Source organism: Lactuca saligna, chromosome 2 (genome assembly GCF_052625555.1).
Source record: "Lactuca saligna cultivar CGN05327 chromosome 2, ASM5262555v1, whole genome shotgun sequence".
Lineage (NCBI taxonomy): Eukaryota > Viridiplantae > Streptophyta > Magnoliopsida > Asterales > Asteraceae > Lactuca > Lactuca saligna.
Window position 1 is genome coordinate 146,298,860 of NC_136418.1, and position 12,517 is coordinate 146,311,376.

A 12,517-nucleotide genomic window follows, 5' to 3' on the forward strand; every position below is an offset into this window, starting at 1 on the left:
AAAGTATTTTAAAATATTATAAAAAAAGTATTAATTGTCATACAAAATCTATGAAACATTTTAAAAATATTGTAGAAGAAAGTTTAGAAATAATTGTACGAATATTATAAAAAATTGTATGAAGATGTAAAAGAAAAAAAATTATAAACTTGTAAGAAAAACTTAAAAAATTTATAGAATATTTGGTTTAAAAACACTTGTATTAAAATTATATGAAAGTATAATAAACTTAAAAAAAATTATAAGCAAAGATTAAAACATTGTATCAGAAAAAACATATAGGAAAAAAATATCATAAAAATATTATAAAAAATTATAAAAATCTTAAGAAAATTGTATAAAAAATTATTACATTTAAACAAATTTTTTTTTATATATAATTGACCATTTAACTTGTTAAATATATAAACACACATTTAACAAGTTAAATTTAAATGGTTATATATATATATATATATATATATATATATATATATATATATATATATATATATATTATTTAAACATAAACAAAACAAATGCTCCCCCCCGCCCCCCCATTTCTTTAAAATAAGAGCGAGCATATATATATATATATATATATATATATATATATATATATATATATATATATTATTTAAACATAAACAAAACAAATGCTCCCCCCCCCCCCCCCCCCCCCCCCCCCGATTTCTTTAAAATAAGAGCGAGCTTTACTTTTTCGGTCTCTGTACACTTTTGCAAGACTCGAATCAATGCTCCACAACAATTGTGCACGCTCCGGATCCAACTTAACCTTATCCAAATCAAACTTATTCTAAAAATACAAAAAAGTTAATTAATTAAATAACAATCACAACTACACTTAAAATATTAGCCAAGTTACCTTTAGATGCACAACTGTTGCATTCCTTAACGCAGAGGAAACGTTGTCCCAACCAGATACGTTGAAAGGGACGTTGTTCCACAAATACCTCCCAATTTCATGTGTCAACCAACTGACAGGCTTTCCGATAGGGGAATATGTGATCTCCCTGTCGAAATCTAAATCCACGGGCTTTCCCTTGTTTTTCCGTATCCACTTTCCGAGCTCTATGTTCTTTGACAAACCCTTTCTTTTCTTTGGAAGCTCGACTGAAAAAATACAATTAAAAATATTAGTCACGATAACTTATAATAAATTAATGAAAATAGCTAATAAATATATCATAATAAAACTTACCATCCTCTTCATGCTGCCCGCGACCAAAGCCTTCTGGTGGTGGTGGATCCCCAACTCCATCACCTTTGTGACCAAGGCCCATAACATCGGTCATCATAATAAAGAATATCGTCCACGTAAACCTCATTTATAGCCTGTAAAATTACAAGATGTACAATATAAAAATATAATATGAATAAAAGTTAGTTACCCTGCAAAATTATAAGATACGCAATATATATAAACAACATAAATAAAAGTTAATTTAATATATTCTTTTTAATGATTTTTTAAAAATTAATTTAACTTAATTTGATTTTCTAATTAATTTAGTATTTTCTTTTTTGATATTACTTTAATTTTTTAAACTAGTTTTATTTTATTTTAATATTAATATTAGCTTGATTTTAAAACTAATTTAATTTGATTCTATAATTACTTTATTATTTTTTTTATTGATTTTTTTAAATTTAATTAAATTTTTTTCTATAATTTAATTAAATTGCTAGAAGTACGTTGCTATTAATAACCTATATTAACTAAAGTTGTAACGACCAACATTAAGTCGCTAACAAAATTAAGCACTTTGAAACCATATTAACTAGAAAATAAAGACATAATAAACATCTAATACAATCATACATGTAAATACAAGCACTTCAACTTATCAAACATTTAACTTCACAATTAAAAACTTTATTACTCCATCTTATATACACCAAACTATTAATCATAAATTACATTCAATTCCAATTTTCATTTTATTTTAAACATACAATACAACTTTCATATTTCAATTTCATACAATAAAACATACACTACATTAACCAAATGTAAACATCCAATCTCAATTTCATGTCTAATTTCAATTTCAAGCCAATACATTACATTAAACATAAACATAAATTTGAAAAACATATACACAATGTTGTATAAATCTGAAAAAACCTATATAATCACTCAAAATGCATAAACAATTTCATACCTCAAATACATATATACTCACTCAACCAAATAAAATATGATAATTGTACTACACATTCATCACCAAAAATACCATGAAAACAGAAGATTAATAGAAAATAAGAAGGAATTCGACCTGAATGGTTTGGTCGCCGGTAATAAGGGTGCACATCGCCGGTAATGGTGGTCAATCGGCGGTGATAGCGGTCAATCGACAGTGATGGTGGTTAAATCGGCGATGATGGAAGTCTCCTAGCAAGAATCGACGATTGGGTGTTGGATGGGTGCTTGATGCGTCGAAGGAACTAAGTCGGGTGGAGAGTTTCACAGAAGACACGATACACAGAAAGAAAGCTAAACTTGGGGTTATCTGTGATGACCTTTAGCGGCGACGAAGAAGCATTAGCGGCGACGCAGAGGCATTTGCGGCGACACCATGGAGGGAAAAAACAACGTCTTTTTTTCGTTCTGTCACAACACTAGGATCAAAAACAAATCGGACGGATGCGTCTCGTTTCACGCGGATCACCATTATGAGACTATTAGCGGCGTCGCATAGTATTAACAGCGACATATAACGTGTCAATTACATATCACCGTTAATTCTGCGCATTGCCAATAATACCAACATTTCTTATAGTGCCATTATCTATGTGACATCACTTGTCAACTAGTTTGACACTTGTTTTAAATAACCTTTTATGGAAGATGTAATTTTGATCAAAACAGAAATTTCAAATCATGAAAACTTCCATTTAGAAATTACGATAAAAAGTTGATACAAATTTTCAAAATTTTGGTAAAAAAAATCATAATAACAATAAAAAGAAAATGAATACAATTTTTGGCAGACAAGATTAAATTAATGATGAGCTAGCAAACCCTCGTCATGCCATGCACGTGCCACCCACTCCACTTTCCTTTTTCTATTTTCTTTTAGTGGAAGTCGCAATCATCATACAGGTTTCCATGCACTAGCCCACACCACCGGTGTTTCTTTACGCATCAAAAACATTCCGGCCGCCGTTTCCGACGGAGCCATTGACCACCCTTCCTTATACCTCCTCAGCAGTGCCCGGACATCGTCGCACCCTTCTTCGCTATATGAAACACCACCAAAACCACTTGCACGAAGCCTACTGGACCACCGGTTAGCCGTCTCCCGCCTCTCCACGGAATTCGCCGGCGAGCATGCCACCAAGTCCATCACAGCCCGCCCCGCCTCCCTCTCCAACATCAATCTCTCGCTACTCGTTTGAGGAAAGCTCTCGTTGAGAGCTTCGAAGTAAACCCTAAACCATTTCAAACATTCTTGAAACCCTCTCAAAAATTCAAACCCATCAATTCCCACTTCCAAATCAGCCTCTTCTTCAACGATCGTCACTATTTTAGGGTTCATACTCCGAAACATCGAGATCAAATAATCCCTACGGTGATTACTAACAGAACGTAACGTGCCATTTAAGTTTATAGCAAGAGCTTCATCAGATTGAATAGCTAACTGACTAAAATTCAGATCGGATAAATCGCCGGTATGGTGTATCACATTGAATTTAAACGGGACACCCATTAACCTGGCGAATTTTTCCATCCGACTCCCTATTTCTCGCATTATCCTTTCTATTCCGTCGCTGCCGGCCGATCTGGAGGAGATCACCGTCGTGAGGCGGAGATGAGGTGCTTCATCTGCCCGGGTGGCGATGGCTTCCAGCAACGTCGGCCACTGTGTGCAGTATGTGTTGCTGACATCAACAATGTGCAATTTAGTCTCGCCGTCTAACGCCTCTAAGATCGCTCCGTTACACGCAACGTGTCCGAACGTCGTCCATGGGCTGACTTCTTGAAACTTGAGCACCAATTCTCTGGTTGATTCAAAGGTGCTAACTTTCTCCGAAATCGACGACAAATTCCGGTAATTCAACTCACCAGAATCCGTCATCCGACTGTAAAGCGCTTGAAGAAAGTAACAAGAAAGCTTCTCATCTACATCGCCATAGGGAGAACTGAGCTCGTTGAGCATCCACATCAACTGCTGTAGACGCGTGCTGTTCTTATCAGCCACCGCACGCGCAGCCTCCAATAACACATCCGACGCCCAGCCGTTGGCAGAGAACGAATTCGAAAACTCCATGGCGATATGATCCTGGGAAGACGAGTAGTTAAAGTTGGTATGATCAGAGTTAGAAGAAAAACCATGAGTCTTGGGCGGTGGAGGAGGAGTGGTGGTGGTGCTTGTGGTGGAAGTAGGAGTAGGAGTGGCGGAAAACTGGTGGTGGAAATGGGGTTGTAACTGGTTAGAAGAGTAGTAGTGTTGTTGCAATGAGGAAGAAGAAGAGAGATCATCTTCTTCCATGAAGAAAGTACTAGGGAAACATTCTTCTTGTGGTTGGTAGTAATGGCCGGCGCCGGTGGTTGTTTGATGATCGGTGGAGGATCTAGAACTGCTAGAACTTACGGTGGAGTTGAAAGATTGACGATGATGATGATGATGTTGATAATCAGAGAGGAGTTGTTGGTGTTGGAGGGTGAACATAGTATCCATAAAATATCCTGTTAAAATGAAAGATGTCTTATCATACAAGGTAAGGTAATGTGTGTTTTTGTAGGTTGTATCGTAGGTATGAAAGTTAAATTCGAGAAGGGGGTGTTTTATGTTTATGCTTTTCGGGTAGTCAATGACAGGAAACTGAACGTTGAAGGGGATGTTTGTGCTTTTCGGGAAAATAGAGTTTTAATATTTTTCATGAACCAAAGGGAAATTAAATCGGTAAATCAATTAATATATATATATATATATATATATATATATATATATATATATATATATATATATATATATATATATATATATATATATATATATATATATATTAGTAATTTGTGGAATATTTTGAACAATTATGAATAGTTAAATAAAAATGTTTGAGCGAAATAAAATCTAATCGGCATTTAAAGTATTAAACTCAATATTATGTTAACGTTCAATAGGTGTAAAGTTTAATTCTCATTAAACTTTTTGATAGGATAATTTTTTTTAATAATGATTAACAATAAATATTTTTTTAAAATATATTTTATTGTACGTTTATAGAGTTTGAGGCCTTATAAAAAAAAAACTATATAACAAACAAAATATTATATTGTGTGTCAATTTTATAGAATTCAATATACTTTGATTGATTATATTATGTAGATCTTAGCATAAAAAACTTGTCACAATCTTTAAGGCACGTAAGTGGGATTATGAATTGGTTTCTTTATTAATTATTAACTAGGTGTGGTATTATTATACGGGTTGATTTAAATAATTATTAACTAGGTGTGATATTATTATACGGGTTGATTTAAAGAAAGATTAAATATTATATTAAAATATAAATATAAAATATTTTTAATATACTATTTTAAAATAAAAAAAGAAAAAACTATTTATTGCAATTTAATATTATATATATGATTTTTAATATTTTACATATACAAGTAAGATTTTAATTTTAAAAATTAAAACAAATCAAAAATTGACAAATAAATCATATTTATTTCAAAAATACCATAAAATGACAAGTATCAAACTCATAAGAGATAAATATGTGACAAAAAAAAAACTTTCATTTATTAAGTATAATGATTTAAATTCCTTTTTGGAAAGAAATGTATAATTTGATAAAAAGAAAAAAATTTGTTATAACAAAATTTGAAACCTTTTTAAAAAAACAATATGTCGACAATTTTGCACACGAAATGAATAATACATAGCATAGCAAAATTTCCCAAAGACGTGCATGTTTAACGATTTTTATGTGGTTTTAATTTTAAAACATGTTTTGTGGTTGTATTACACTTTCCCCTTAGACTATATATATTTGAACGGACAAAGTAGCGTAATTAATTACTCTTTTAAATCAAAAGGTAACATTTTTTTTTTGTCTAAAAGATACCATATATTTTATTCCAGAGTAATTATTAAAGTTCTTTCTTTTTAAAAAGAAAATGTCATATCTAGCTTTCGCCAAGTAGTCTAGTTCCTTGTTCCTTTATTTTTCTATCATTCTTCCTTCATTTAGGAAAAGATCACCATTCACTTACCCATATTTTTATTATTTTATTTTAATAACATGAAGCAATGAAATATTATAACGAACAATGTCAAAACAATGAAAAAAAAGAAGAAGAAAAAGAGGCCGTTGCAACGAAGGTTATAGGATTATCGCACCCATCACACCAGATGATGTGGTGTTCCCATCTCACTAGCTATAATGCCATACATACGATGGATACATCTTTTGGTGTTAATATATACTATATTAGGTAATAGTAGTATATAATATAACTAAAAAAACTAAAAAGCACTCAAAAGTGAATATTTGTGGCCTACGATGAATGTCACAATCTTTTTAAAAATTGCTAGTTTAGATTGTAATCTTTTAGAAAATGAGAGGTCGTATTATTCTAGATAGCTTTAAATACAAATGTTGTATTTTTATATATTAAAGAAATATTAACATTTATAAACTAGTTTTAGACTAAATTTCACAATTTTATTTGTTTTTTAATTTTTATCTTATTTATAAACAACTAAATATAAACAATGTTTGAAGTTAACCTTTGTATATATATTTTCTTTTAAGTGGGGAAGTATATTTTAAAGTATTTGAAGGTTTGAGGAAAAGCTGCCGGCGGTGGTAAAACTCATCTTTTAACAAAGCATGCCTCCTCATTCCTCTGCACATTTTCTATTTAAATCAAAACCGCTTTTTCTTTTTCCCATACAACCTTTGCCCATGCTTCTACCGCTCATCCCAAATTCCCATAATTATTAGAAAGAATCTGAAAATCTCATGTTTGAATGATCCATATATTTGTATACGAGAGTTGTATTATAGTTTTGGATTAAATTTTCGTTAAGATCCATCACAATTGATATAAAGGACTTTATGGTATGTGAAAATTAGTGACCATATAGTCGCTAGTTGAAACCGGAGGTATCAATATTTTGGGTTGTGTACTTGGGTTGGCTCTTAAATAGAGTCAAATATTAAATAAGTTCAACCCAATATGAATGTGGTTTCGGAAATTATTGAGAAAAAAAAAAGCTAAATATATGAGGTGTTTAAAGTGGATTTTTCAATCTGTGTATCTTTATATAACAAATGGATCCTATCTCCGATACGATCTTACATGGTTGTTTCTTATCAGCTATAAGCCAATATTCTTTTGCGATTATTGATAAATCTGAGAAAAATATTATTATGAATAACCTTTATAAATACGAATGAATACTAAGGGTTAGTAATATTTGTATTTAAGTCGTTTTAAAGGGAAATCTAAAGTGTGTCAAATAGTTGATTTTGCCGCGAGTCTTCCACATATATCAAATGAGCGTATAATTGCTTTTATGAGCACGATTTAATATAAATGTAAAATACTTAAAAGATTTGAATTATGCCGAAAGCTTGGTGTAACGCCCCGTTCTTGGTATGTATTTATTTTGATTAAATGTTCTTTTAGGAAGAGCTACTCGGCGAGTTGTAGCCCTAACTCGCCGAGTAGATGTCGAGTTGGATACGGGCTTTAAGTGATCTACTCGGCGAGTCCACGCATGGACTCAGCGAGTAGGCCAATCAGGAGGAGACCCTAATTCTTAGGGTTTGCAACCTATTTAAACGTCCTTATAGCCCCCATCTCAGCCTCCATCACCCTCAGAGCATTCCTTATCAACCGTAGCCGTTTTCTTAGTGAGTGTATGTGTGTGTTTGTTGCTTGTGAAGGCATCTTTGAAGTAAGAAGGAGAAGGAGAAAGTTGGAGAGTTCAAGGAAGAGGAAGTAGATCCTGAATACACACTCTATTGGTCATCTTTTCTGGTATTAAATTCTATACTTTTCTTATTGATCATATAGATCTATGTTGTCCCTAATTTGTGGTTTCTAAGCCCAAAAACCCCAAATCCCTTATGATTAGGCCTTGTGGCCGGGTTATACCTCAGATCTGGACACTCATGGCATGCTAGAAGTATAAAGTTTTGGTTTTGGTTGTGATTAAAGTCCCCATTGAGCCTAGAACCTCCTTAAGAGCTTATTTTGGTCACATGAAGCCTTTAAAGCCATGCATGCACATAAAGTTAGCTACTTTACGTGAAAAACATGCCCTAGAAGTCTAGATCCATGATTTGTAGCAGCTGCATGGCTCATATCGGACCTGTATAGAAAAAGGGCTGAATGAACTCGGCGAGTCCACAGGACGACTTGGCGAGTTATATGAAGTTAACCGTCGACTCGACGAGTTGGAAAAACAACTCGGCGAGTCCGATGAAGTTTGCCTTAGAACTCGACGAGTTGTATGAGCAACTCGGCGAGTCGGATGAGTTTTCCCGAGTAAAGTTGTGTTTGAGTAGGATGGCTTCATTCCTTCGTAGTAACACGTAAAGTTAGCAACTTTACGTGTTCAGATGGTTCCAAGATTTCAAATCTGCGAGTTAGGAACCATAGAGCAGATTCGAATGTAGTTGTATGGAATCTGCTCGACAGAACTCGACGAGTAGTTCCTCAGACCCGACAAGTAGTTCCTCATACTCGGCAAGTAGTTCCTCCGACTCGGCGAGTCCGGTTAACTGGAGGTTGGCTTTGACCAGGAGGTTGACTTTGACCAGGGGTAAAATAGTCATTTTACCCTCAGTACAGTTATCAGTAATTGATTGAATGTATTTATGGAAATTGTAGCCAGGAAGATACCGGAGCAGCAGCAGACGGGTTCCAGAGAAGTTCATTTAGCAGCCAGTGTACGAGGTGAGTTTCCTTCCAGTAGGAACGAGTCTAAGGCCACAATGCTGGCCCGTTTAGCTAGTAGTAGTTTCCCAAACTTCGGTCCAATGTAGTTTTTAGTATGTTTGATGCCTTCGTGGCTCAGACAGGATTTATGTGTTATGTGTTCCGAGCTACGACCTGAAGCAGTATGTAGTTTATGTGTTCATGCTAGTTGATATGTTTATGCCATGCCATGTTATGCTCAGACGGTTTCCGGACTTTGGTCCGATGCAGTTGGTTCCGTACTTCGGTCCGATGCAGGGGACAAGGTCCCAGTTAGTTCCGGACTTCGGTCCGATGCAGTTTCCGGTCTTCGGTCGATGCAGAGGGCAAGGCCCTGGTTAGTTTCCGGACTTCGGTCCGATGCAGTTTCCGGACTTCGGTCTGAGGTAGTAGGTAAGGCCCAGTATGTGTTTATATGTTATTGTATGGTATGTGGTAGCTTGGGGGAGCTCACTAAGCTTCGTGCTTATAGTTTCAGTTTTGGTTTCAGGTACTTTCGCAAGTAAAGGGAAGAGCTCGGGTTGATGGCATCGCACACACCACAACTTTAGTTTGTCCTAGGAGTTGTTTTAGCTTTTCATAGATGTGATTTGATACAGTCTTGATACAGTCTCCTCGTGATACTTTGCTATTGTTTTGAGATATTGACGTACGAGTTTTACTTTATGATATTTACATGATGTTTTTAGTAATTATTAAACAAAAATTTTTGGGTCGTATTTTGAGGATGTTACAAGTTGGTATCAGAGCCTTGGTTTGAGGGATTCGGGTGCACTCCCGAGTGTGTCTGAACTCAAACTAAGGAAGTGGTATAAAGTTTCAAAAGAAAAGAGTTTTAGATAAGCAAAAAGAATTAAAAAAAAAGGAAAAGAACTTTGAAAAGAGAAAATGGTGTGGTACATGCGATCACCGAGCTCAAGTAAGTACTCCCAAATTACCCATACAAGTTTATGTTATGTTAGCTGTTCAAGTTTCAGTAGAACAACATGCTAGAATATGACTAAGGATCTAGGGGGATGCCTTATGTGCCTGTTATATGTGTTTCAGCTTTATGGGAATTGCATGCTAGTATTGAGTAGACAGTAGTAGGATAACATGTTTAGGTTATACCTGATATTATGAGCTTAGCATTATATGCTAGTACAGTTTCTTGTTTTGAGGATAGAGTTGCTTGAGTAGTCTCTTGTGTCTGAATGTTGCTTGCTTTTTGCTTTGTGGGACTCAGAGTGATGGGAGTTAGCCATTAGGTGAATACGTCACGTCACAGGTGATCAGGGTTGAATAATCTTAGAGTACTAGATTTGGCCCTATTGCAAAGCTCTTGTTTGAGTCTAACCGTTGTAGGGACGAGTCTTTTACTCGAAGGATTATCTGAGCTTCGTCACATGTGATGGTATTTGGGTGATGGCTAATTGGCATTACAAGGAGGCCTTTAGCAGCTGAGGACTGGATTTGGTGGAGTCAGATATTTCCCTAGGGCAAGCCTAGGATGAGAGTAGCAGAGATCAGTAGTAGTACTAGTGACTTGGTGGAGTCAAGGTAGTTCTTGAGGAAGGTATGGATAGATGTGGAAGGTAGTAGGGGCCCATACTACTGGAAGCAGAGGATCCGTACTCGAATCAAGGAAAAAATGAGATGAGACCAGGAAACTTGTGGTAGTAGTGACCCCTCGAGATATATCAGTGTTCCTGATGTTTATTATGTTGTGTTTCAGAATGGTGGTATTATGCCCTAGACCAGCAGTCAGCAGTTCAGGTGCCGAAGGGGGATCAGGATCAGGTCCGGAGGCCGGGCAGTTGGATGAGTAGACTAGGGAGTTTCTTTCTTCAGAGATTACTCGCACCATACTTGAGCAGACTCCTGTGATCTTCGGTTCGATCAAGGAGGGTATCTTAGAGATGATGGACGAGAGGGTCGCGCACGCTTACTTTTAGGGAGTTCCGGGCACGAGACCCCATAGCGAGCACCAGATGGTTGGCAAACGTGGCCAACGCCTTCCGCACTAGCAGATGTCCCGAGGGGGACAAGGTCCGATTGGCATCCTGTCTTCTGAAGGACAGGGCATGAGATTGGTGGGAGGAGATTGTGTTGGAATAGTGTCTAAGGCTATAACTATATTCGGTGGTGCATGGTCCTTTTGGGTTGCCTTCACCATAGCAACTTGAAGGATGATTTGTTAAGAGAGAGTAAATATTATAAGGAATAATATTTAGCTATTTGATTAATATAAGTTATAGATTAATTGGTATTAATTTGGTGACTTAAAGAGATTAATTAAATAAGAGGGTATAAACTGTCAATTGTTTGATAGTTAGACTTTAGACTATAAATCCATTAGGATGGACTTTGGATGGTTTCTAAGAGCTTTAGGATAGCTCAAAATAGTCCATAAGGATATCTATGGAATGGATTTGGATAGCCTTAAGTGAAGATTATCCAATTAGGGTTTAGGGTGAAACCCTTAAGGAGTCTAAAGGTATAAATAGGCCCTTGGGGTGTGGAATTCGGGGACAAGCTTTCAGAACCTAAAGAAAGGAACCTCTGGCCGAATTCCATCCCCTCTCCTCTCTCCTAAATCATCTTGCTTGCTATTGGTGTTTGTGAACCATCAGAGGAGTGACAATTGTGACTCTAGAAGCTCCAAGACAAGAAGATCAACAAGGAACTCAAAGGTATGATTCTAGATCTGTATTAATGTTGTTGTTTAACCTAATTAGCCATTAGAAGTCTTGGATTCAAAAGCATGTTTGATAGAAAGCCTAGATCCAAGCAATAGGGTTTTGCATGCGCACATAGGAAAGTTCTTATGGCTAAAACCCAACAGTGGTATCAGAGCCTAGATTGGTTTTCTACAAATTGTTGCCTGTATAACTGAAACAAACCTGCAAAATTCGATTTTTTGGTTTTTGAGTCACTGACTCGTCGAGTTCCAAAGTGGACTCGGCGAGTCCATTTGTGTACTTGGCGAGTCCAAGCGTCAGGAAAGGCCAGATTCGGGATTTCTTTGTGTTTATCTTATCCAAACTTACCATAAACTAATTAGATCAATATGAATCCGTTTTTTTGATAAATACAAGTGTTATATTGATCTAGTTAAAGGTAATTATCAACTAATTAAATATTTAGTTTCTTTATATGATAATTAATTAATTGTTTTAATTATTTTTGGGTAATTATCTTCAAAGAAATCAAAGATAAATCAAATAAAGATAATTAAGATATTAATTGTTAATTGAAATTATTTGTTATTTGATCCTCCATGTTTTTAAATGTTTAAAACCTACCCTATAGTTTTGAAATTTAAATTTGTGATTAAAAGCTTTAATTTAGACAACTTAAATTTCAAACCCTAGATTTTGAAAAAGTTTAAAAATACAACCCTATACTTATATGACATTATTAGAATAATATATATATGTATAACTAAATGCTAGTCTTACCGCTAGTAGGCCTCATTCACGAAGCCGATCTATAAGGTGGGTATAAGGTTGCGGCCTATAAAATGGCGCTTAATGGGTGTACACTCACACCCACCGCTTGCTTGATTGGTGGAGGGTCGTTAGCCGAACG

At 35.3% G+C, this 12,517-nt stretch overlaps 1 protein-coding gene and 1 pseudogene across 1 annotated transcript; both read right to left on the minus strand.

Annotated features, from left to right (window-relative positions):
- Window positions 1-616: 616 nt before the first annotated feature.
- On the minus strand, window positions 617-1,328 carry LOC145030219 (uncharacterized). The gene is made up of 3 exons (XM_078978622.1): window positions 1,202-1,328; window positions 866-1,113; window positions 617-796 (listed from the first exon to the last, which is right to left on the minus strand). The coding sequence occupies exons 1-3, from the start codon at window positions 1,326-1,328 to the stop codon at window positions 617-619; spliced, it is 555 nt and encodes a 184-aa protein (XP_078834748.1).
- A 1,547-nt stretch (window positions 1,329-2,875) lies between these two features.
- Window positions 2,876-4,761, minus strand: LOC145031979 (protein SHORT-ROOT pseudogene; annotated as a pseudogene).
- Between the last annotated feature and the right edge of the window lie 7,756 nt (window positions 4,762-12,517).